The sequence below is a fragment of the Bombus pyrosoma genome, linkage group LG5 (assembly GCF_014825855.1).
Source record: "Bombus pyrosoma isolate SC7728 linkage group LG5, ASM1482585v1, whole genome shotgun sequence".
NCBI classification, from domain to species: Eukaryota; Metazoa; Arthropoda; class Insecta; order Hymenoptera; family Apidae; genus Bombus; species Bombus pyrosoma.
Window position 1 is genome coordinate 1878550 of NC_057774.1, and position 25205 is coordinate 1903754.

Sequence of the window (25205 nt, forward strand, 5' to 3'; positions counted from 1 at the left end):
AGCCTGATAGAAAATTAATTGGAAATAAAGTTATTATTAATTCAATCATTTATATTGGAGCAACACTTACACTAATTAGTGGATAATAACGAGTGGAAAGCAATTAAATCCTGTAACATATTATTTATTAAAGTACATATAATTGGTCATTAAATACTTAAACAATTTTGTATTAAACACTGGTATTACAAACGTTTAAATTTATTAATTTTACGTAAAATAATTTACAAATGATTAATGTTAGCAAGGGCTAAATATTTATAACTACAGCAGTGAAACTAATTAAATTATCCGATGCTTTAAAAGCCTCAACATATATATAGTGTATCTCTTAGAATTTCTGATATTTGATTTATTTTCTCCATCTATTCAAAGTTTTAGAAAAATTTCTTTGACATAACATTACCTGTGATAGGGATGGAATATTATCAACATATAAAGTCATTTAACGATCTCACTTGAAATTAATCAGAGTGTACGACGAACTCGTCTTTTGGAAACGTAATTTACTTCAACGAGATACCGGTTGGGTTTCTCAAGATTTCCCTGTAAAAAAGGAATAATTTCTACTTCTCCTCTGGAACTGAAAGGAACGGAAATGTCGGTGCACGTACCTCTAGTCGTGATCCTAAACGAATTTGCAATGCAAGCTGGTGGTGGCCGCACGTTTGAAAGTATTTCCTAACTTTAAAGCAGCACCGATAATTAGGTAGACGGTACTTCTCGAATCGATTGTAAAAGAGAAAAACACGCGACCTGGTAGTCACAGCTCGCTGATAAATCGGCTTTGCGTAGTTAGCAAAGTAAATCGGAGATATACATAATCTCATTTCTGGGTGGGGATCGTCAAAGGGAATCCATAAAATCGCGACAACTGCGTCCGCATAGGGTGTCCCTGAAGTTCACGAGATATCCAGCCAGAAATTCATGGAAAGTAACTATATGTGAATCCCGTAACTTAAGTTGAATAATTCATTCCAAATACAAATATTCGGAATATCTAAATATTCTATAGAATTAAGAAAAAAAAGCAAAGCTGCGTTTTCAATATATTTCGTAACAGCAATTTTTACAAAAATATAACAAGTCCTTAATAAACCGAATAAATTTCTTATTAAATCAGACACTTATAGAAACATTAACATACACGAACGAACAACCCGGCATATAAATAAACGGTACGTACGAAACCTCTAAAAAAAGGAAGTCATAACGCTTACCGCAACACGGTATCCCGAAAGGACTGGAAACGATCTTTGTTATTAGCGGAATTAAAGAGAAAAAATAAGATTGGTAACTGGGAAAAACGATATCCATCGTACAGAGGAGTTAATAGAACTGAGAGAACAGGGCGGGCGATTAAAAGTGGTTCCATAACAAATGAAACATTCACGATTGAAATTTACGGGGGTTGCGGGTAAGCTCGCAAGCACAGCTTTATTTACGCGAGCCGGCGCCTACTTTGCTCCACGGTAATTACTACGGCAATTACATCGCGATTTACAGTAATTACAAGTTTTACTGGCTGAGCGGAACCCGAATGTGCCGGTCGCGCCACTCTATCCCGAGCAGGGCCACCTTTTGCTATAAAAAGCTCCGGTGGAGCACCGGTAAAAACCATTAATCTACCTACTACATTGCGGTCTACAATACATCTGGACTTAACAGAGAAGTCGTCTCCGCTGCCAGGAGAATTTTTCTTCGACAGACCAGCACCATTTTAATAGTCTCCCTTCATTTCTCCGCTACAAAGGAGGACATTAAGAAACTGGCCAAGAACGCCATATTTTCTCGTGTTTTTCTTTATCCTCGTGTAATTTGTTTCACCCGTGTTTATTCGTTTGAAAGGGATTTCGATTGCTCGGAAGTCGGATGACAAGATTATTCAAAGAGAGATGACACTCTTTGTATCTTCACTCGCTTATTGACGGAAAGGTACATCTATGTAACTTTTCACCTTTTGAGGATCTTTTACTCCAAGTGCATCCTTTCCGGATTTTATTGTTAAAGTAAGTCGAGTAGTATTTTGTCATAATAAAGTACAAGTTTTAAGTATATAATTACCAAAATATTAAATATACTTCAGATTTCTGAATAGGTACATCAATATGAAACACTATTTATACTCTTACATGTTATTCGGCTGGTCCCTGCATCCTGGAATTTTAGAAGAATGCACTAACACGTAATGAGAATTTCAAGCAAATTATAAAGATAGAATAGCATCGAATGTACATATTTAATTGACATACATGAACATACACGATGCATGTATAAATTTATCGAAATTAATAAAACCGAAGCATCGTATCTAATTAATTCATGCAACGTTGCATGTATGTCATTCAACTTATTGTGAAACGAGAAACTGTTACCAACACCATTAAAATGCTTTAACATAAATTCTCGATTCATTAGGTACTTATGGACAGAGCCGACGTTTCCGAGTCACGGCCGCGTTCGAATATTACAATAATTTTGATTGGTGGGCGTCATATAGTTACCCATATGCGTCATTGCCAGATATTTTCGACATCCACCGTCGCTTATTTGGCATCGTTCGAACGCGTGCTCGGCAAACCATGGCTTATTAGCATCAATAATTTGACAGCATTTAATAAACAATCAGCCAATCTAGTGTCATCTGTCGGTCGAATCTAGTTAAACGATTTAGCCGATAGTAAATTGCACTGTGACATAACATTCTGAATAATTAATAACAGTCCTCTTTCGGACGAGTACGTTCAGTTTTATTTTCTCCACCCTCTACATGTTATATCTCTATTTTATAAAGAAGATAGTGCTATTTATGTAATTGAATGGGAAAAAAATTCTTCTTCCAGATAATTAGATTTGCTTACAAAAGGCATTGTAACATTTGAATTTTTTATTTCGATATAGAAATAATTGTTAATTCATATTATGTTCACGAAAAGAAAGTTAATCAAATATCAAAACAGTCGCAGACCATTTGATCGTGAGAATCGTCAAGTTCGTCAATGTCGTGTTACAAAATTTCAAGTACATTCTACTACTAATTCGATAACGTTAATCCCTTACAGAGAGGGAAAATGTACGTGGAACCAAGAACAAATTACTCTTGTTATTACTTTACGACTACGAACCTCGACATTTTCACCCTTTCCTGTTAACGCTATTCCTTTACAGTCGTATTTATGCCGCGGCAAAGATAACGAACGATACTTGAACGGCGCTCAGCTAGTTTATCTCAATAGCTTTGCTTCGTTCCGCCACTATCGTAAAACGGTCCTATATGTTGAATAACGACTCAAGGAAATAATTAACGCAGAAACAAGATCTATCACCGTATAAATCTGGATTACACGCGACGGTGGAGACGACTAGGGCTTAAGAATCTTTTGACATTTTCATTCCACGATTCCCAAGGGTAGGCCAAGTCTTAATTACCCCGACACGAGACAATTTGTCTTAGCTCCAACTTTACAATGGAATCGAGGAATATGGTCCTGTTATCGACGAACTGTAGATTATTAAATTACCAAGGTATCGATCATTATCATCCTTAGGGCTATCCTCAAGATCGTCAAAGTTTATAATTGCAGTGGTGATTTTTATACATTTATGGGAAATTTAAGGGGCGAAGATGTATAAAATATGCAGAGTGCAATACTCGTTATAATATTTAGTAAGTGAAAGGAATTTATGCCTAAACTCTATTTATTATTTATCTTCAGTAGTTTCCATAGTAACAGGTACACGTTAATTAATTTTCTACATAACCAACTTTGATTAAATTATCCGAAATCAACAGCCGTTCACAGCGTCTTCGTACATTCTCACGATAAAAGTGTCGATAACTCGCGGAATACATGTTGACAGCTAAAATTCATGAAACAGAAGTAAAAATTCTTTGCGCCATTGACATACGGCTTCTTTATTTACGTTTGAGTTATGTGAAAGATTGTTTCGTGCGTCGATAAATTATCAAAAGATTTCACGCTGAAAAGGAACGTGCTTCTTACGATATGCGCAACCAAGAAGCAGAAGAGGAAGGAAGGAGATCGCGAAAGGATTCGCGGCATGCCAGAATAATAACGTTATATTTCATTTTGCCGATGGCGAGCAACGGAAACGAATGAAAACGTCGGGCAAAAATAAGGCCAGTTAAATTTACGCGTTCGATAAAAAAGAAAATAAACGCGGCTGGTATCTTGGACACGCTCGCCCGAAGGCGATCATCCTCGAGATTCAAAACCCTCTCGCGCATTCGTGGAAACGGAAAGATTACTTATTTACGGGGGCCTGGCAACGCGGAGCAGCTGCGAGGGGATGGAAGAAGACGGCAGCCTTATGTTGCGTTTGATGTTACCTCGAATTGGCTAGTTAAGAAGCAAACCCGTTGATGGATTCGTTTTCCGCGTAGAAAGGTTATTTATGAACCGCACGAGTCGAGGCATCGATCCGTACCGGGAACGACGTGGGGGTTCGAGGATTCTTCGGCAACAGAAACCAATTACGATGCACGCTACACGCATATCTGTCCAATCGGCAAACTAGACGACCACTAGAATTTCGATTGAAACAAGTTCGAAATAGTCTCTTATTTGATCATGATAATTGACGCTTTTGTCAACGTTAACCACGCTAAAGGGTACTATTCGCTTGTCAGTCCAATCGATTCGACTATGAAACGTTACTAAGGTGGAAATTTGACAGAACTGTTTCAACGATTCGGTAGTTTTATCTTCTGATTATCGTAGATCGGTGAATTGGAATATGTATGGCACATCGAATTTTTGCACCATAGGATGAATCTACGTTGAGTCGTTCTTTAAGTTAGTCTTGATTTATTTTGGATTTATTACTATTTATCTACAAACTCAACTTAATATGAAAAGTTTCAACTTCGTCTACTAAAACTTTTCGATATAACCGATATTCATAAAAATACTCGGCGAAAACGCGTAACGTACCTCACCCTATATAATAAATTACCTATAGAGCTATCTTCCTTCTGAAATCATTCAGATATAAAGAAAAATAGAGAACAATCAGTGAACTAACGAACCACCCAACAAAATTGCGAATTTCCACGGTAAATACACTTTCAGTTGCTAAACTTTCGCAAAAGTAATTAAAATCAGTCGACCCTAGCCAGAGGTTGGAGAAGTTACGTTGGCCGATAGTCGATACCTGATCGACCGGACACAACAGCGGCGATCGAAACACGTGCAATTATTAAAATCTTACCACGACTCACGTGATGCGGACTTGCATAACGATGCAAATTGTTCGTCTGGAGTTCGCTAAATGCCATAAAAAAAAATGGTAGTTGTACCGGATTACGTTTCCTACGTTAATATTCGTCGTATAACGATAGGAGACGAAAAAGAAGAAACGACTTAGCCATCATTGCTCCCCATTTCTCGACGTTTCATGAGCTTGTAACTGATTAGAGGCTTCTTTCTTCCAGATCAGGATGTCAAGAAAATGTATGGTTACGCCTAGTCGTGAAATTTAGCCAGCATTTTTCTTGTGGTAAATGAAATTGTTCTAATATAACCGAGCCTGGTGTTTGTCACTGTGGACGTTTTCGTAGTCTGTGTTTGCCGAAAAATAAAGTTTGCGATAAGTTCGTCGGATTGTGACTACGCTTGTTGTATAATATGTTGCGTGAAATTTTTCTTCGTTAGAATTTTAGTTTACAAATGTTGGTCGGATGACCGGCGTTGGTGGAAGATTTGAACTTTTATAATTCAATTATATTTGTAAAATTAGAACTACATTTATGAATCACGGACTACAAAATTAACATAGACAGAATTTTTTTAAATTGCCGTAGGACGAGCATATCGGAAATTGGTAATCTATAGTGGTTACAAAAAGTATTTGTACACCACTGTATTCATTATGGTATTTACATACTAATTAATTTGGTGTAGGTATATCAAATTTCGTATCATTTAATGATATTTATGTACTATACTATTGAAACGAAATATAGAATCTGATAAAAAAGCTGCTTCACTGAAAAATTAGTGTATGTACACACAACTTCGCGAACTATACGAAGACTTAAACGAAATGGTCTTCGGCATGATCTCTAAGTGCCTCAATTAGCCATTTTCCTTCGAACAGCAAAGTTAAATTTGATAACAGAATTTACGAATCTTACAATGCGGGGAATTCATCATAGAAACTTACTCGGCCAATAATATTCAGTCGGAACTGCCGGAGCAACTTTCTAACGGTTCATCTCGGAACACTCATCCACTATCTATCCTCCACCCACGATTTCCCGACTTTTGCGGTTATGTTTCCAAACTTGTAGAGAAGTATCAGCGTCGTGTGACCCAAGATGGAAGTCCACGTAACAGTGAGCTATTACGATTGTTTTGTGGAACAAGTGGGTAGGAGAGTGTCATTGATCGATGATATTGTCCGACCATTGGTCCTCGAGAACGTTCCACGCAATCGTTGATTTTCGACTGACAAGGATGGCAAACGCATCAGTCAAGAAGGAAAATAAGGAGTGGTATTCGTGATATGTACGTCACCGTGTAGCTCGTTAAAACGCGATAACTCCATCTACATGTAAATCTAATCGGGTAGACAAGGCGATGAGGACATCAAACCTCCGTTAACCGCAGCTTGCATCGTCAACCAGCAAGACGACTTGGCCGCCTTAAGCTCGGTCGGAAAGCCACGACCTTAACCGTCAGCGCGTACGTCACCGCAGAATTCTCATGTAATGAGACCTAATCCCGAAGGATGTCTTCGTAGTTTGCGTGCACCACCTTGGTTCTGCTTCTCACGGGCGCTTTCTATTACCTGGTAAAACTACGCTATCCACCTACCAAACGAATGCGGTTAATTATTCTCCTCGTGGATGTACGATAATGTACATACTTGAGATGGCTCGCTGGTTTTGATAGTAGAATCGAGAATTAATATAATTTTTAAGAAACTCTTTCGGCCGTTGTCAATACCATATATGGTGGAGGATTTTTTGTTTCACAATGCAGCATTAAATATTTTAAAATTCGAGAGCTAGAGGATGAAAATATTATTACGCACGTCGGATTACCTTTGCGCGTTTTAGTAAGAACGGTAAGTTCTTGTCATTGTTTGGCCGTGAATGTGACGTGGGAAAAGTTTTGTCATGCTACGTTGTCCATGACAGTCATTTAATTCGATGCGAATCGCGCGTTCACATTTACGCAAGAGAGGAAAGAAAATTGTCGAGGTACATGGCAAATTGATAAAAGGAGATTAATTTAGTTTGATTAATGGCGAGATTAGATATTTCGAGGCGTTGGTGTGTTCATTGATTTCGAAAGAAGTTCGCTCACACTTCTGAGCGTGATTGATGTTGCCTTGAAAAATGGTTACAATGTAGGTTCAGTTGCGAATAAATCGGTTAGCAAGTATCCCTGCGTATGATTAATTAAAGAGCAGATTTGAATTAAGTATAATTAATTACAAAATTTTACGAGACATGTTTCTGTTTGTGTTCCATTCTTTTCAAAATTTACAAACATCAATTTATATTAATATGAATATATAATGTATATAATGCGTATTATATTGATAGGTATTAATGTTTAGACAAAGCATAGAATAGAAATAAATATTTTACTGCTTCAATATCATTCAGCAAATATTTTATTTCAACACTTTTTGGATTCATTACATATATCGCTATAGTGATTAATTAACATTTTTATTTAATGTCTAAATTATATTATACAATACATGCATAATCTTCCATAAATGAAATATGTATTATATTCTATAAAGTATAATTTAAAGTATTTTCAATCTTTGGAACCTTTGTTGAATTAAACTTTAAATATAGTTTTACGTTCTTTTTAAATATTATATCAAGTATTATATTACGAGGAAATATGTGTTAGTAACCGTTTAAACTTATAATTAATTTCATGTTAATTTAATTAAGGTTTCAGTTAGCGAATTACTGTAAAAGGATGCCGGAGGATAATAAAATTTCAAGTTTAATCGTCTTCATCACTTTTAATCCAATTTTTATCCTATTATAGTACAATTAACTATAAATATTTCATCTTTTTTGCTTACAGTTCCAATGATTACTATCAGTGGGGTTGTAGGAAACAAAGTGCACCTTCCTTGTGATATTCGTTCGAACGACAACGACGAAGTCAGCATGGTATTCTGGTACAAAGAAGGTGCTGGTGAACCAATCTACAGGTGAGCCATTAAATCTTTTACTTGAATAACCAAAGATACATAAATTCTATTAACACGAAAACCAACCTCTTTCCTCCTTAAGGCAGAAAAAGGAAGGACATTACTTGTTTGCTATTAGATATTTATGCCAAAGTAATATTGCGATAATCTCAATTTATAAACAGTCAGAAAACACCGATGATCACTGATAGAAAAGACATGACGGAACATAACATTGAATAACTAGAGAACACGATAGAAAACTAAATTCTCCCGTACTCCTATCCGCTAATAAAATCCACTGTAATCCCGAATCGTTATTAAAAGCCCCGAATTCATCAGAAGCCTTTAAAAACCAGCCAACGGTTAGAAGGATATCACGCGAGGCTATGCGACGTCTAAAATTCTCTTGAAACCCGATAATCCGGGAATATAAATTGCCTAGAAGAAATAAAACGGGGAGCACTGCGGGCGTGGTCGTAGGGATGGAGAAGGGACGGTCCAGAAATTCCTCGCGTTATTTTCCACCGTGAACTTCATTTGCTTGCCGACTCGCTATTTCGCTTCCGCGACCCGTGAAATTTTGCATATAGAATGGTGCTTGGCCCGCAAACCTTCGAAGCTCGTCGCTTTCGCGAAGAAGCGCGACACTCTCTATCATAGGGTAGGGGTATGTGGTCGTGGGGGTAGTCGACGTTGCTGCCCGTCGGGTCATATTTAAGAAATGTAATAAGGTGTAAGATATGTGTGGTGGTGGCGATGCATCGTCTCGAGTTTTTCCACCGTTTTCTTCTCTTCCATCCCTAGCAGAAGCGATGTAGGGGTTGAATCGGATGGTTGGAGGCATAGGTCGTTGCCTGTTGTAAAGTCAGTTTAATCCTCGCCGCTAGAGAGGGAACTTTAAATTTAGAGGCAGACAGACACCCCTTGTATCCTCTCGACGAGCTTTTCTTCCTGTCCTCCCCGCGTACCCTTTTCCGACTGAGGCAGTAAAATATTTATTACGAGACGTGCCAGCTCGCTTATCATACGTGCGCCAGACTGTTAAAGACACGAAATGGCGAATATCGTTTCTTCGGCTTTCTCTTGTTTTCCTCAAGTTATCGCACACCCTCTCTTCAACGGTGCGATGTGAAAGCGATGGTAAGCTTTTCATCAGAATTTTTATAAATGAATTGAGAATTCGATTTTTTAATTATTTTGAGGAATAATTACAATTTAAATCAATTTGAAATTGATACCGGGACTTACTCAATGGGTTTAACAACAATCGTACGTGTATTTAAACCCCTAAAAAGTTTTTTTTTTATTTTCAAGAATGTAAAAAGTATATCAAAAGGAAAAGAAAAAGGGAAAAAGACTAGGTTTTATAAAGATGTATTATGAAATGAAGCATATCGAATGTTCTGTTTTTAAAAATTGGTTTTTTTATTATTACATTTTATTTGTTCTGTTTCAGTTGCTATAGAGAGAAATTCAGTGATATATAGAAAGTTGTGTTTTTGAAATAACATGTAAGCCGGGTGTCTGTATCGAAATTATACGATTTTATGAATAGCTCATAAATTCTTAACAAAATCTGGTACTATACGATGTTTTATTGCTAACATTCGCGATCGGTTTATACCAATTCTACGACGTATAAAAATAGTGCGTGTATTTTACGTACAAAAGTGCAGATTTTAGATGCGTAAAACGTGAAAACTACCTCTAAGTTATCATATCATACGTATATTATTGAATGTCGCGTCTATTGCAAGGATACGTTAAATCCCTACCATTCCAAAAGAAATCCGTCAAACTTCTAAGTTTTGAAGAATTTTAAACTTCATCTATTTGTTATCTTCTATAGACTTAGCTTACATGTCTTCTTTTAACAATTTATATCCAACATATATTTTTATAGCTTCAAGTAAAGTTATTTCTTTATAATCTTACACATAGTATATTTACAAAGAAACCGCAAAATCGAAATTATTATTTGTCAAACATACGAATCTATTCACTATACGATGTAATCGTTTATAAGCGGTTGTAAATTATTTGCTAATTAATTATGCGAAATATCTAAATATTTAGCATATAAATAGATCAGAGTAGACTAATTATTTCATTTCACACATCAGAGGTGCTTTTAGTTCCAAATGTAGCGCATAATTTGTAATTTGATTAATAATCTCCCTAATTATGTTGTATAACCTTCTTTACAATTAGTCTTAGTCAGCGATAATCTGCCGTTAAATAATATACATTGGATATGAATTCTTTAGGATAGCACATAGAAGTACACAGCTCAAACTTTTCAATAGCAATGCAAATATCACGTTTCTTTTCCGCACATAATTATAACAAATAAAATTGAATTAATCTCTTCAATAACCGTTCAAATTCCAAATTTTGCTTAAAGCTTCGATGTAAATGAAATATTAATTGATATTTCGTTTTATCACGTTACGCTTCACGTTCGTTTCTTTAATTTCTATTTTCTACTCCCTATAATAACAGAAATGATTATTTCCTTAACAATGTAAATCATTCACGTCCTTTCCATATGGCTTGTATAATATTCTACACCTTGCTTATACTCTGTTTATCAATGTAGACCAAATTTATTCGTTCGTTCGTATAATACGAGAAATAATAACCTTTCAGATTTCTTTAATTAATGCGGCATAATGAAAACGTATGTTGTAAAGAGAAAGCGAATACCTCCTGTGATTATGACTAAGCACTGTTATACCTGATAAACAGGGGTAATTTTTTGACTAATCCAACGAAACGAAACGCTACTCCGCCCTCGAGCAAACCCATGTCGGGAGATAAGCGCTGGCTTGTTTTATATGTAAATCTAGTTCTCTGTATGTCGCGTCGTAAAACTCCGACGAATTATGATATTATATTTGGAATCTCTTTTACGAGTTAACTTGACTGAGTTGTTAACGTTTTTAAATCTACCCTCTCACCCGTTTAAATCACCTCACCCGTGTTAACCCCGTCGTGTAGTTGCCGCTTAATCTCATTTGTAATCCTATTACACCGATTTATTCGGTCACTTGAATGTTTTACCCCGTCAGGACGTTTCGTTCATTCGATTCTCCCGATTATCGATTCATCTACTTCGTTTTCTTGGCTGACCTTATTTCTACGTTTTCTTCCTTCTTATTCTCCAGTTCCTACTGCTGCTCCACTCTTCCGTATTTTCTTTAGACTCGGTCACCGTCAGCTTTTTATGAAATTTTCCGTAATATTTGTGAGATCTCCGAACAGCGTCCTGAATTGCTCTTAAGGGACATCGTTCCATCGAATTGAATCTGTCCAATTTCATACGCTACTCCCCTTAGAAACCTTCTAAATCGCTTGCATTATACGAATGATCGTCCTGGTGTCGTTCTTTCGCCAAAGGGTTAATAGTTTACTATCGAAGCCGTAGGGAAACAAAAGATAAGAGCGTGTTCTGGCAGAAGACAGGGAAAAAATAGTCCAATATGTTGCAACTTGCAACGTCTGAAGTCACTGTTTTGTAGATATTCGTTCAATAAGTATTTCTTTAGAACGTATATAATAAAAATTACTAGAATAATTATTATACCAAATTATATATTGTACAAGAATTCGTTCCGTGTCCTCATGAATGCAAATTTACTAATAGAATGAATTTAGACTAAAATATCTATTTTATCGTATTTATCCTACTCATTTCGTTACACTTTTAAGGAGTTGAACATTTTTCTAAATGCTTCTCATTTAACAATACTCTCTTATACCAAATTTACAAACTTAGAGCAAGGAGCCATAGATACGCCATCGAACGTTGCAGATAATCACGAAACCGAAACTCAGCAAATCAAAGAGGAGCAATATGCTGCATACAGACCACAGGGGAGCAGTTCTTACGATAGTAAGATAGTTCGCCGTGCATTCACGAATGCAGGCGTCGAGTCCTGCTGCAATTCTTGAATCCAGCGCTTGTGATTTCCAATAAAAACGAGGGTTTTCGCCGCGGATCGTCCCGATTTCTATGCAACGCCGCGTTCAGGAACGTTCGATCGGCGATTCTTCTTTCGAAAATCTCCGCGAATCAGTCAGGTGATCGACGAGGCACGTGAGAGACCGTCGATCGATCCGAAGATTCAGCCAAGAGTCGGAAGACTGATAGCTAGGAATCGCTTTGCGGGGTTATCGCTCGTCGAAAGCCAATCGAACGAAGGAATGAACGCGTTATATCCAAGAATCGTTTCAGCCCCGATGGAAAACTGGTGATTTTCTGAAAGGAGACGAGGGATAGGAAATATGTAGAGATCCATATTATACATATGTATACGTATATGTATGTGTGTGATACGTTGCATCAGTGTGGAGGAGCCCTAAGGGCCGATGGTGCGGCGGCCTCAAGGCAAGCAACCATACGGACGTCCGGACGGCGGCGGCACGTCACGGAAGCGCTTTCCTCGTCTGTTGGAAGTGCGAAGTGGAAGAATTAAATCGTATTTCAACGTCAATGCCGCGGAAGCAGCCGGCAGAGTGGGATAGCTTTGGGAATATTCAGTCACGAGCGGAAATCCGAACTCCCGTGCAGTCGTGGAACGCAATTTAACTTTTAGTCGCTCGTGAGGAACCGTCGGTTTCCATGTTCCTCGGCCTCCTACCAATTTCCACTTCTTTCATTCTCGACCCCCATCTCTCTCTGTCTCTCTCTCTGTCTCTCTCTTCCTCTTCACCGTCGTGATACCAGGTAAGAGAAACAGGTAGAGACGAGTGAAAGGAGTAAGGCTTAACGTCTCGTTGTCTTTCGATCTTCCCGAAACTTCCGTCTGTCTTTCCACACGCGGAATCATCTCCTTTCTCGCGGCTCCCTCGTCCTTGACTGTTTAATATGCAATCATGCGCGGAGAATAGCTCCCCGGACGAGACTCGACGTATACGCCTACCTCTTTGTCCTGTCCGCATCCTAATTCCGTTATGCTTCTCCCGCTAAGATCCTTCACGGTACAGCGAAGAATTTTAAATCGTGACTGGACTTGGACCCTGGCCTCGATATCGGGATTACGTTATAAATAATAGAATCTTGTTCGGGTGTTTAAAAAATATGTTTTTCGATATTTGAGAAACGGAAAACATTGTGATTTCATCTACATACGACTATCGTCCTTCAGAAAGGATTATTCGAAGATCTTATTATATCTTACGATTTTTGACGATATTCTTTGCAATAGGAAATAATCGTTCAAATAGTAGGTAACAGTAGTATAAAAATTTCAATTATATCAAAATATACAATCTAAATTGTAAATTATAAACGAAAATTCTTTGACTAAATTCTAATTGACTAATTCTGTTTCAAAATTTCTATTAAATTTATATTTTTTAATTTCGTCGCTGTTTTAGCAGATCGATAGTATATAACAAGGGAAGCTATACATTTGTCATCTACGCTTTAGAAGACTTTACACTTACTTAATATTCATATGATTAAACTTCGAACATTACTAAGTTTCTCGAATGGAAGCTTTCCTTCCTGCTCAATTAGACTCGAGAGACACGATTATTCACTCCATAATCGTGTTACCAATGATTTCAAGATTCGTAGCTAGATCGAAGGCGGAATCGTCGAGGATTTCAGGAGCGATAAGCTCGCGCAAGCATGTTCTCAAGTTCGCACGTTACACCAAGTAAAGTCTACGACGCTAGACGACTCGAAGACCGTTGTCGACTGTCGGATCTTCGAGATTACAAGTGCTTGTTGCATGAAAATTCTCGTCTCAATTCCATGAGATTTTAGTACTGACTCATATCCAGCAGAAACATTCTCGCGAAGAAATTCGCAGTACTTGAAATCCTTTCGTTACGATATGGGTTGTTTGATAAATCTTTCTTTCGCAGATTTTCAAAGAAAATGAAAAACATATCGCAAGATTACATTAGTAATCGTGTCTTATCAAATTTATCACAATGTAATAAGAAACAATAACGTTTCGTGGATGCTTGTCATTGCTACAAAGAGCCGATGGTTTCAGCTTCGACGTCCGTGGTCGTCGACAGTTGAACAATGCTCGCCTGTGGTCGTCGCCGACGGCGTTAGGACCAAGAGCTTTTTTTATCACAGCATCGAATCCTGCTCACCTCAGCATCGATCGGTTGGAGACGAAGGACGAAGGGATCTATTGGTGTCGAGTGGACTTCAAGAATTCGCCGACGAGAAAGCAGAAGATGAATCTGACTGTTATAAGTGAGTAGTGCGCCTGTCATTTATCAGAAATTACGCGCAACGTCAGTAGCTGTTCCGATTCTTCAAAAGTCTCAGCGAATATTTCATACTGCAATTAATACTTTAATCGTCGGAATTGTAACGCTATACATCTTCCTTCAGAAATACTGAAACATCTACCAATCTATACAACGTAACGTTCGCTAGTAAGAGAAAGAAAAGATATAAATGAAAAAAAATTTAATTGTATTAATAATCCTGAAAGTATAATAATTTAACAATCACATTCGATATATCATACAATAATAATTTCTCAATGGCAGTTGGATTCCAAACCAGAAAGATAAGCTATCGTACTAACCACACGACATAACTATCGTCTTGATCAAGACATTTACATTTTTCGTATCTCATCGAATTCATTTTAGAAAATATTTCTAACGTTGCACGGAACACCTTCATTTACGCTATTCATTGCACGAAATTGTTCGTATTTCTGGCAACGAGAAGAACAATTATATATCCAGTAAGAGAGATAGACGAACCATCCAAGGCTTGCGCAATTTACCGTTTCACGCTTACACGAATTCCAGCAGGATTTGCTGGTTTTTAACCGTTCATTTCCACGGTTTGCGCGTAATCGCCGACAAAAGAGTATTCACCGAATGGTAAATCACTCGCATCAGCGGAACTCAATTGGCCCTAATCAATCTTTCACGAGTAAATCACGCCGGCACGCAGGTAGCGCGATAGATCAGCCATTCTCAAGCGGCGGACAAATAATCAATCCGCATTTCCGCTGATTCAATCATGCTGCCTCTGTGTGCCTGTGCGTCTGTATATACACGTGTACATGTGTACATACGTATGTGTGTTTCGCACAGTGCCTCCGTCGAAGCCGGTGATACTGGACGGGACGACGAGGGACATCTCGAGGTTAGAGGAACCATACAACGAGGGGAGTGACGTGAACCTGATTTGCGAGGTACGAGGTGGCAAGCCGCCCCCGAAGCTGACGTGGTACCTCGACAACACCGTGATAGACGAGTCCTATCACTACAACGCCGACTCTGGCCTGACGGTTAACCGCTTGTCCTATCCTAAAGTTGGAAGGCAACATCTCAAGGCTCGCCTGATATGCGAGGCCAGCAACACTAACCTTGTGTCGCCGCAAACCAGGCTGGTCGTTCTCGATGTGAATCGTAAGTTACAGAATCTTATTCGCGACCATATTACCAGATCGCGGATATTTACGTATATTCGTATTTTGACGAGTGTAATTGAAAAAATTGCACTCAAGCAGAAGATCGTTTTCTCTACTAAATATTTAGCAAAAGATATTACGCTTCGGATGTTTTATATATTTTTGCAGATTATAAACTTTCTGTGAATTTTTACATTTTCAAATTTCCCGTAGTCTAGTTATTACATTTGTCATTGTTGCATTTTAATCTCTTGTTCGTTAAAAGCATAAAAGCGCTACCAGTGAACAGAGCAAAGCTAATGCGTAAAATAACTGTGATGGATAGCTGTAATTAAAAAATTTCCACGCACGTTTTGACTGGATCGCGCTTCAATACCACGTTGTCCCGATGTATTCCAACAGATACTTTCGAGACTTTAATATGGGCGTTTATGGTGGCGTTAGTAAGTACAATGTGTTTTGGAAAGTAGCTGCCATCGGTTGATGAGAATTTTCTTTGAGACGAAGCTTGCGTTTATTTGCAGATGGGAATGAACGAAATAGGATGATGAATGGAGTGAAAGGAATTCGGATAAATGGTGGATTAGAGTAGAGAATTTAGCAACTTGCTTTGATGTTTCTTTATGTTTTATATTGAAAATGTAATATTTTTGAGGTATCTAAAGAATCGAATAAGATATCTTCATTTTTTGCTGTGGAAATGCCTTTCTTCGACTTTTTGTTCATTTCTCTTCGTCGCATTTTGAAATGACATTACTCCTTTAATCTCATCATTGGTTCTATTTCTATTCTCATTCCGAGAATTTCAACATCGTGCTTGTCGTAATTCGGAGATAATTGTGTCGTTCAAGCTGGTGCAGTTTCAGATAGAAGATTTCTAGATAGAAGATCCAGAAATAGAATAGTTGGTAATTTAATTGTAATTGAAACAGCATATAAGGAAGAAAAGGCTAATGAAATCGTTTAAATATTCATTTCATTATTTTTGTAAGATTTATATATTTTGGAAACAGTCTATCAAAATCTTATAACGTTAGACTTTATTAGGAGCTTCGGGTCTTGGCTAACTTTATATTTCGCTTATAACGAGATCTTATGTCTCCACAGACATTATTGGTGTCAGAAAAATGACAAACTTATCTTGGGTCGTATTATTCCGCTAGTTTCAAGAGTTGAAACATATCAAAATATTTTCTAACAATTTTTCTGATCCTTACTGCTTCGAATATCGAAAAGAATTCTGTTCTTACACATGTGTTGTGATACAACTTAGCACATTGAGTACAGTATTTAATTTTTTGTCTAAATGTTGGACATAATAATAAATCTGAATTAGCGATATAAATAATTTTCTATTAAGGATATATACCCTCCGAGAAAATGACATTAAGAACTACGTGTCTATCGTAAATTAAACATTAGATAGAATGCATATATCACTTTCACCTTTCTAAATACCTCGTGATATTTCTTCATAGTCAACAAAGTATGTTCCCTCAACAGCTTCTCTAAATCATGTACAATTGCAGTTATAATGGCGAAATCGCACGAATACCAGGCTAAACGGTTACATATTTCCGTCTGCTATAAGTAGATAGAATCATGATACCGGTGACGTCAAGTGGTAAGCATTAACGAGACGCAGGGCGCGTTTCGTGCGATCTCTGGTTCGTGTTGTCGAAACTTTCGCAACGAAATTATACAGAAATCAGTTGCTTTTGCGGCGAATTAACGCATAGGTCATACAACTTACACGCTTGACTCGCGGCAATAAGTTTCGTCTTTTACGGCTTCAGACGATCATACGCAAAAAGGAATGAAAGACCGATTAACCTCTTCCCGTGCCATTTAGTTCAACGAAACTCGGGCCCAAGCGGTAGACATCGACGGTAAACAGACCAGACTGATACTCGTAAACAGTCGCAATACGAACTGAAACGTAGATGCCTGCGATACCTGTGGTATAGTTAATTTTACGCGATAATGCTGTTGGGGGAGTAAACTCTTATGCTTTTACTTTTATAGATATTATAAATTTATTATATTTTGTCATAAAATTATTTAAAATTATATAACATTATATAATTATATAAAATTTAATCATAAAACTGAATGAATATCTAAAAAGGAAATACGTAAAACTCTACAAATCCTCCGTGGTATGATACCTCTTAAAACATCCTGGCAGATGTAAAGCCACTTTACATTTCGCGCATTCCCACTTCGTTGGCTTGTTATGTTTACATTTGGCCCAAGGATCTGGTCGCGAGTCAGACTCGCGATATTTATGTTTGGCCCAAGTATCTGGTCGTGAGTCAGACTCGCGATATTCATGTTTTGGCCAAAATCTTCATCGCGAGTCTGACTCGATAAAGTACGGGAAAGGGTTAAGAAACTCGTTCGAGAATTCATCTGTATGTATTTCCTTGCTGGCCGTCTGGAGTTTCCATGGTGCATGAACAGGCTTTCTTCATTTGCGAAGAGAATATTAGGCTTAACATCGTATGATAGAAAAAGCAGCAAATCTGATAAACATTTATTAGGCTGAGATTTATTGGTGGAAGTGTATAAAATATAGTCTTTTAAAAAAGATTTTGGTGGCATTTCGTTTCTCTAAAGTATCCCGTGTGATTCGATACATTTTCTCTGCCACTTTAAATGAATTAGTTTCGTTATTCCAGATTTATAGGAATTATCAGTTCTATAAATTGAATTGAATTAGAATTGTTGCAGTTTTCTTAAAAATAATTTACGCGCTAAAAAATTATCTAGGTGACTTTGGGGATCTGAAGTATCCTCAAACGCTAAAACAACGTCTCCGGTAACCTTCATTTCACTTTTCTCAAATTTAGACTCGCGTAAAATCACAGTAATGTTCCGAATATTCGTGACTAGATTGCGGTGACGTGATTTCATTACATTTCATACAATTTCAAAAGCCATCCGACGATAGAAAACTAAAGATAATAAATCAGAGAAAGCAACTCGAAATATTTTCACACCTTTATTGTATTCTTAACAGCAGATTAATTGCAAATGAATAACGTGACTAATCAACAACTTATCTATAATTTTACATAAATCAGCACCTCTTTATTTGCCACTATAATACATAAAATATATCTTTCTCAGTTACACTTAATTGGTCCCATTTAGCTTTTAATCGACATCGATCAATGCCACATAAATATTTGCAGTAGAAAAATCCAGAGAATATTCATGCCATGAAAGAAACAGTACTACGGTAGAAAGATCCTCGTACGACTATCAGAATTAAAGTCCAATTCGAACTAATCTGCTAGGGAATCAGAGGAAAATCCGGCGTGCTAGATTCCGGCGATAAACGCTTCAAAGTAATATTCTTCGCGGCTCGCGAAGCCACCTGACCCGAGGCTTGATCGGCCTCTGCCCCGGTTATCGTTCTATCTACCATCGCGGTTAAACAATTCGCCACGACGATTTCTCGGACCTGAGCCGAGCCGATGGACTCTCGCTACCGAACGCCTTTTCACGTGGTCCTGCCAGGACAAGGTGTTCACGCGCTGAACCTATTAGTCGTCCGCTCGAGATTGGTCAGCGAAGATAACAGTAACGCCTCTCGCAAGACGGATCAGTGGATCGCGTGCTTTCTAGGTCCGCGGCTTCGATTCCGTGTTTCTACGCGAGCTCTTGGCGTGTTCAGCCGTTGTCGGTCGATACTTGTGACGAGGCGTCGTATGTGTAGTATATATATGCCTCTCTTCGCATGTGTATATATAGAGTGTTCCAATAATCATGATACGTCAGCGTGGAGGTGATTCTACATGAAGAAATAAATCGAAGATACGTATGTAGAACAGAATTTTTGCATAAGGCAAAGACAGAGTATCTCGGTATAATCGTACTACTGTCGGTATGAAAGTGATTCTACGTGAAGAAATAAGCGAGAAATGCGGAATAAAATTTGTTCGTTTAAGGCCTCGTTTCCAAAAAAAAATAGAGTTTCATCGTGTTTAGTTAAAAATTAGCCAGATACACGCGTACTTGATGAGAATTCTCGACTTTAATTTTCTCAAAAACGAAACATCGTGCGAAGAAATGTTATTCTACGCTTCTCGACTTATCTTCGCAAGTAGGTCGACCTCCTGTTAATTATCCGCTTCAGTCTAATGTAAAATTAATTGATATATTTGACAAATTTTCAAACTCGATTTTCTCGAAAATAAAAGGTCATATGAGAAATTGTTACGTATATTTTCGACTAATTTGTACATGTAGAATCGTCTTCGACGATTGTACCATGAGTATTGAGACACTCGATGTATGTGTGCGATTGTGTTATCCGCTAGTTTCTGCTTTCTACGAGCTAAAGGATACGCGCTTGTACGACCGCGGCACGCGTTTAGGTGTTACCGTGCAAAGAGCTGCTTGGGGTGACGGGATAGATATATTGTACAAGCGGTGGCTGAAGGGTGTTCCACTCCGGAGAAGCTAGAAGCGTTGCCTTACTTGCAAGAATAGAGTTAGGGCGAGGGTTAGGGAGTCGTAACCATTACGAGGGGTAAAACTATTCGAACCGAGCGATAACGTTAATGTAAACACGCGTGAAACGATTAGTAGCTTGAGTTACAGTTCGTGCTTTTAACTCGAACATCGGTATCTGATCCTGTCGATCGCCGTATCGGTACGCTGTTCGACTTTGGATAAGATGTCCGAAATCTAGGAGACTGTATTAGAATGCAAATATTTATGGAAATTCATATTTTCATATGGACAAATAAAGAAAAGAGAGCTAAGTAGAAATTTGTTTCATTCGCTAAATATGTACATATTCTGACAAGTTACCTTGGTTATTTTATACATTTTTTTATATTATGAGAATCCTAGGTATTTTTGGCAGCTTTAAATTTTTCGTAAACGCATAAAAAGAACTGCGATCTAGACTGTATCATTTTAAGAGAATTATCAGGAAATTACGATCTAGTGCATTGTAGCACATGAAATTAATCAATTATGTATTTCTAAGAAGATAATCTACATCTAATGTTGATACGTATCGTAATAAATAATAGTTTCTTCCGTTCGGGAATATAATATATCCAATTTTTATGAAAATTAGTATGTTTTAAATTAATATTCGGTGATAAAGCAATTTTGAAAACTATATTTATGTAAGTTTAAATCAATTATAAATATATTTTATGTTTTATTAACATTGAAATTTCAATTTTATATAGAATAATTAAATTTTATTACGGAACAAAATGCAAGTTCAAATGAATTTATAGAAATGCAGAACACGAAGATAATCTGTTGTTTTTGAATTTTTATTTTCCATTTAATTTACTATAAATAATTTGATACAATTTAATATAAAAAGTTCCAATTTAGTTAAAATCAATATTTTTTTAAAAGCGTCTGGCATTTGATTTTGGACCAATCGCTACCATTTTACTATACAAGCTTCGCGTAATCAATGAAAATTCTCTAATACAATTTATATCATGCTGCTTTATTACAATATTTGCACATACCAATAATAAATAGGTACACGGCTGCATATTGGGATACTGCGAATTTCCCTGATAAATCACCGGATATTATAATCAGAGGAATTGAATTTCTCCAACTGTAGGAAACGCGTGTAGGAATCAATTATCTCGTTTCACAGAGAGACCAATCCCCTAAATTTCTAATTGACAAGCGTTGCCTGCGCTGCGTAAGAGCTGGATGGAGGTCGGCCGAGCTGCCGTTTGATTAATTCGTGCCAAAGAACGGTTGTAAATAAATTTAGACGTACGAACACGGCCTGCTTGCGGTTAGCCGATTTCGACAGTGGCGCGCAATGGTATAGGGAAGTACACATAACCAGCTATAATTTCATATATTCCCCCCGGCTGATAGCTATTAATTCGAAGCATTGCCAGCCCGTAGCAAGTTTCATTCAACAGTACAAATAATAATAAGCATTCCTGTTCCTGGTACTGGTTGGTTTACCGCCAATAAATTCTCTTTTAATTGTTCAGCCCGCATTAGCGTTACCGATTCGATTGCCAATTAAATGTCCTTGAGCGATATGGTGTTCGATGGCCAAGCAACTTTGCTCTTTCGCGAATCCTTCCGCTTCTTCTATGTACTTCGATTTTCTTCCTTCCTTTCCAGAAATGTTCCCGGAGAACTTTATCGTTTTTCATTAAAGTGGCCCCGGGTCAATCTCGCCGTTTTTCGCCTCTGTGGCCAAGTTCGAATTTCGTTCAATGACGGAGTTGGTGTTCGAACGTTTTTCATCTTTTATGGCTTTAACGTTATATATGATGGTCGTTAATACAGAAAATGGGAAGAACGATAAATTACTAGATAATTGATAATTTGTGCGATTAAAATCTGTTTGATAGCCCAAGTGAAATATTTTTGCGAAAGAAACTATAGCGTTGATTTATTTTGGTAATCTGTGATTTCTTTCTCAGTATATTGACCCATTTCAGACTAATTGGCCTATAGGCCCTGAAGTAACTTTTGGAAAAACCAGGTTGTTATAATTTTCATTTGTTGGGATTAAGATTCTTTTACAAATGTAACTATTAGTTTGATATACGATCTATTTAATTATAGTCATTGTTAAAAGAGAAATTTGTCTCAAAAGGGACGAACATGATTTTTTAATAAGCGTTATACTATTATTACTGACTTTATTGCTTCAATCGCAAATATTTTTATTTTTTAAAGAAATATATATTGAAAATGTTCTTATCCTTTTTTTAGTCCTCGCATTTGAATCTTGTGGTAGACTATTATGAATTAATCAGAAGTTTCATTCTCGTGGAGAAACTAAAGATAAACATGCAGACGTACATCACTGTACGTCTATTTGATAGATATTTGTATCCTATGACTAGTTGATTTCTAAGAAAACCTGTATAATACGTAGAAGAGAAAGTAGAACTATGAACGCCTATAACAAGAAATAACTGTCAATTATCTACATATCATAGCAAAATCAATTTCATAGCAAATTATCAATAGTTGGAAAGAATTTATGCTAATTATTAAAGAAAACTTATTTTATTAATATAATTCATTACATTAGTCTATATATCATACAATAATCCTGCATAATTGTATGACCTTCAATCAGTTCCATTAATATCTGAAACATAAAATTTTAATTAATTCAATGTGTAAGTGGTTTATTTATTATATAAATAATACATTATATTTTATTATATTGTTCATTTATTATTTCTGTAATTCAAGTAGTCTCACGTGATACATCAAATAATTTACACGATACTTGATTACTTAACAATTAGGAGCATGAATTTCAAAGTTGGTTATAAATTATTGTAACATTTACAATCATAGTACATATGTGTATCTATATCGTATATATATAATATCATAGAGTATCATATTTTTAGACTGTGCATTGTTACTACAAGCATTAGATTTAATATTTAATTGTATTTATTAAAAGAGAGTTATGTATCAGTAAAAGCGAAAAAAGGATATCTCCCAGATTAATTGCCAATACAAGTTGTCAGTTGTTAACTATTTCGTTCCGTTTAACACGGAACCTAATAAAATGTTGGCTGCTTAATCGTATCAATCTTGAACAGAAATTCCGATAATTAGGGAAATGAAAGCTATTAGAAACAGATGAGCGTCAGTTAAATCAGTTTCAATCTTCTCAAATCAAAACGCGATATAATTTATCCTTAATAAAAATGAGACGATATATAAAAAGATAGGGGATTCCCATAGAAACAAATTATGTATATCTAAAAAATTCGAGTAACGATTTAGTAGATTCATAGGCATTTTTCGATTTGAGTTAAAAATATTACCTTATGTTTGACTGAAAAACGCGTGAAAAAAGAAAGAAAAGATGGAGATAGGACCAGTTGCTCCATAATCAATCATGTAAAATTGTAAATATATTTCACAGGGAATACGTAAATAGATACGTTGAGCGTATAAACGAGCCGATTGGATTGTGAGAATTCAACAACTAATTCTCTTTTAATATCTAAATTCCTGAAATTTGCGAAATATTATGCCAATGAAGGATTAAAGACTAATATAAACGGCCATCGTATTATTGATAGGCATCGCTACTCTGATTGTCGCTAATTTATATTCCGTTGATCTGAATGCTCACCAAACGCGTGCTCGTACGCGACTATCCGTGACTATGCAGAAGCACAGTTGTAGTCGGTCGCAATATTTACTCGAACGCGGTGATGCGTGTCAAAACTGTTCACGGGATGATAATTAATAATGGACTCATGCGCGATACGTATTCGCCTCCCTCTTTTCGCCAACTTATTCCGATTGTCTGTGAAAAATTATCTTGTTACCGTTTGTATCGTGAAAAGTAATCTTCTGTGAAACTGTCGCCAAATTTTATGCGACTTTAAATTTCCTTTAAATTCTGGTTACTTTCAGACTGCAAACGATAGATTTGCTTCTTTTATTTCTTCCAATCAACAATGGTGCTTTTTAAGCATATTTAGATTCACTGTTATGGTGCAGATCGAATACTAATAACTGTAACTAACTTCTTGAATCTTTAATAGAAAAGTAAAGAAAATTCAAAAATAAAATATTATGCGGCCTTGATACGCCGTTTTCTAAACGTGAATTTATTCATGGTATGTTACATGTTCTGACATGCAATAGGCTATAACCAGACTGCAGATGTTTATGCGGATATAGTATATCAAATAATGCAAAATGTAGGTAAAGAATGTTGTCGAGTGCGTCGAGAAAAAGATTACACGTACATCTGTCTACATATTAATCGTTGTATTATGTCAAAAACCTATGTATATGTATATGCAGAAATGCAATTTGATGGACGTGCAACAAGCTTATCAGCGAGTTATCGATTCTTAGAGAATTATTCGAATAGAAAACGACAAAGTCGCGTCGTGATAAACAGGCGTAGGGACATTAAGTTACATTGTGTAGCGCCAACTACACAGGTGTTAACTCACGATTTCGATAGTTAGCGTACATCTATGTAAACGATGGACGTGCACCAGTGGTCAATAGAACGTGCGTCGTGTGGCCGAAGCTTACACACTCAGATTAACGATAATAGCACAAGGTGAACTTAGTCGTGAACTTATTAGAGTAGTGCGCTACACGTAATTACGTGTGATAAAGATGCGAATACGCTTAACGTTTCCTGCTGTACGTTCTAATTTTTTAATTTGTACGTTGTTGTATTTAAAGTTTAGACCGTGCGTGTTGCGTTTTATATGGAACATTGTTTCCTTGGAAATGTAATGCATATGTAGTTGTGTTTCCTTGAATTTTCTTCGTGCTATTTTACCGACAACATTGAATACTTTCCTTTGTAGATTTTGTGATAAAAATATAGAATTTGAATAGGTAATATAGAATTCTTGGAACATAAAAATTGCGAATTTTGTAGCTTCTGTTTCAAATGTTTCGTATTTTCTTTAAAACAATCATGGATGAAATTTCTAAAGCAGAAAGAAGTCTATTGCATGAAATTTCTAAAGCAGAAGGAGATCTATTAGCTGAAATTTTACCTATGCCAGCGTATCTGTAATGGCTCTGTTCCGAAGCTCCAAGTAAATAGAAATGGATATTATGCAT

At 36.7% G+C, this 25205-nt stretch overlaps 1 protein-coding gene across 2 annotated transcripts in view; it reads left to right on the forward strand.

The window, feature by feature from the left end:
* The window catches only part of LOC122567430 (hemicentin-2-like), a 211163-nt gene that overhangs the window by 138995 nt on the left and 46963 nt on the right, over nucleotides 1-25205 (forward strand). For both annotated transcript variants that reach the window (XM_043725919.1, XM_043725918.1), the window contains 3 exons: nucleotides 8082-8211; nucleotides 14205-14416; nucleotides 15280-15597. In XM_043725919.1, the coding sequence (XP_043581854.1) occupies nucleotides 8087-8211; nucleotides 14205-14416; nucleotides 15280-15597 (655 nt within the window). In that variant the 5' untranslated portion in view covers nucleotides 8082-8086. The remainder of the gene's footprint in view (nucleotides 1-8081; nucleotides 8212-14204; nucleotides 14417-15279; nucleotides 15598-25205) is intronic.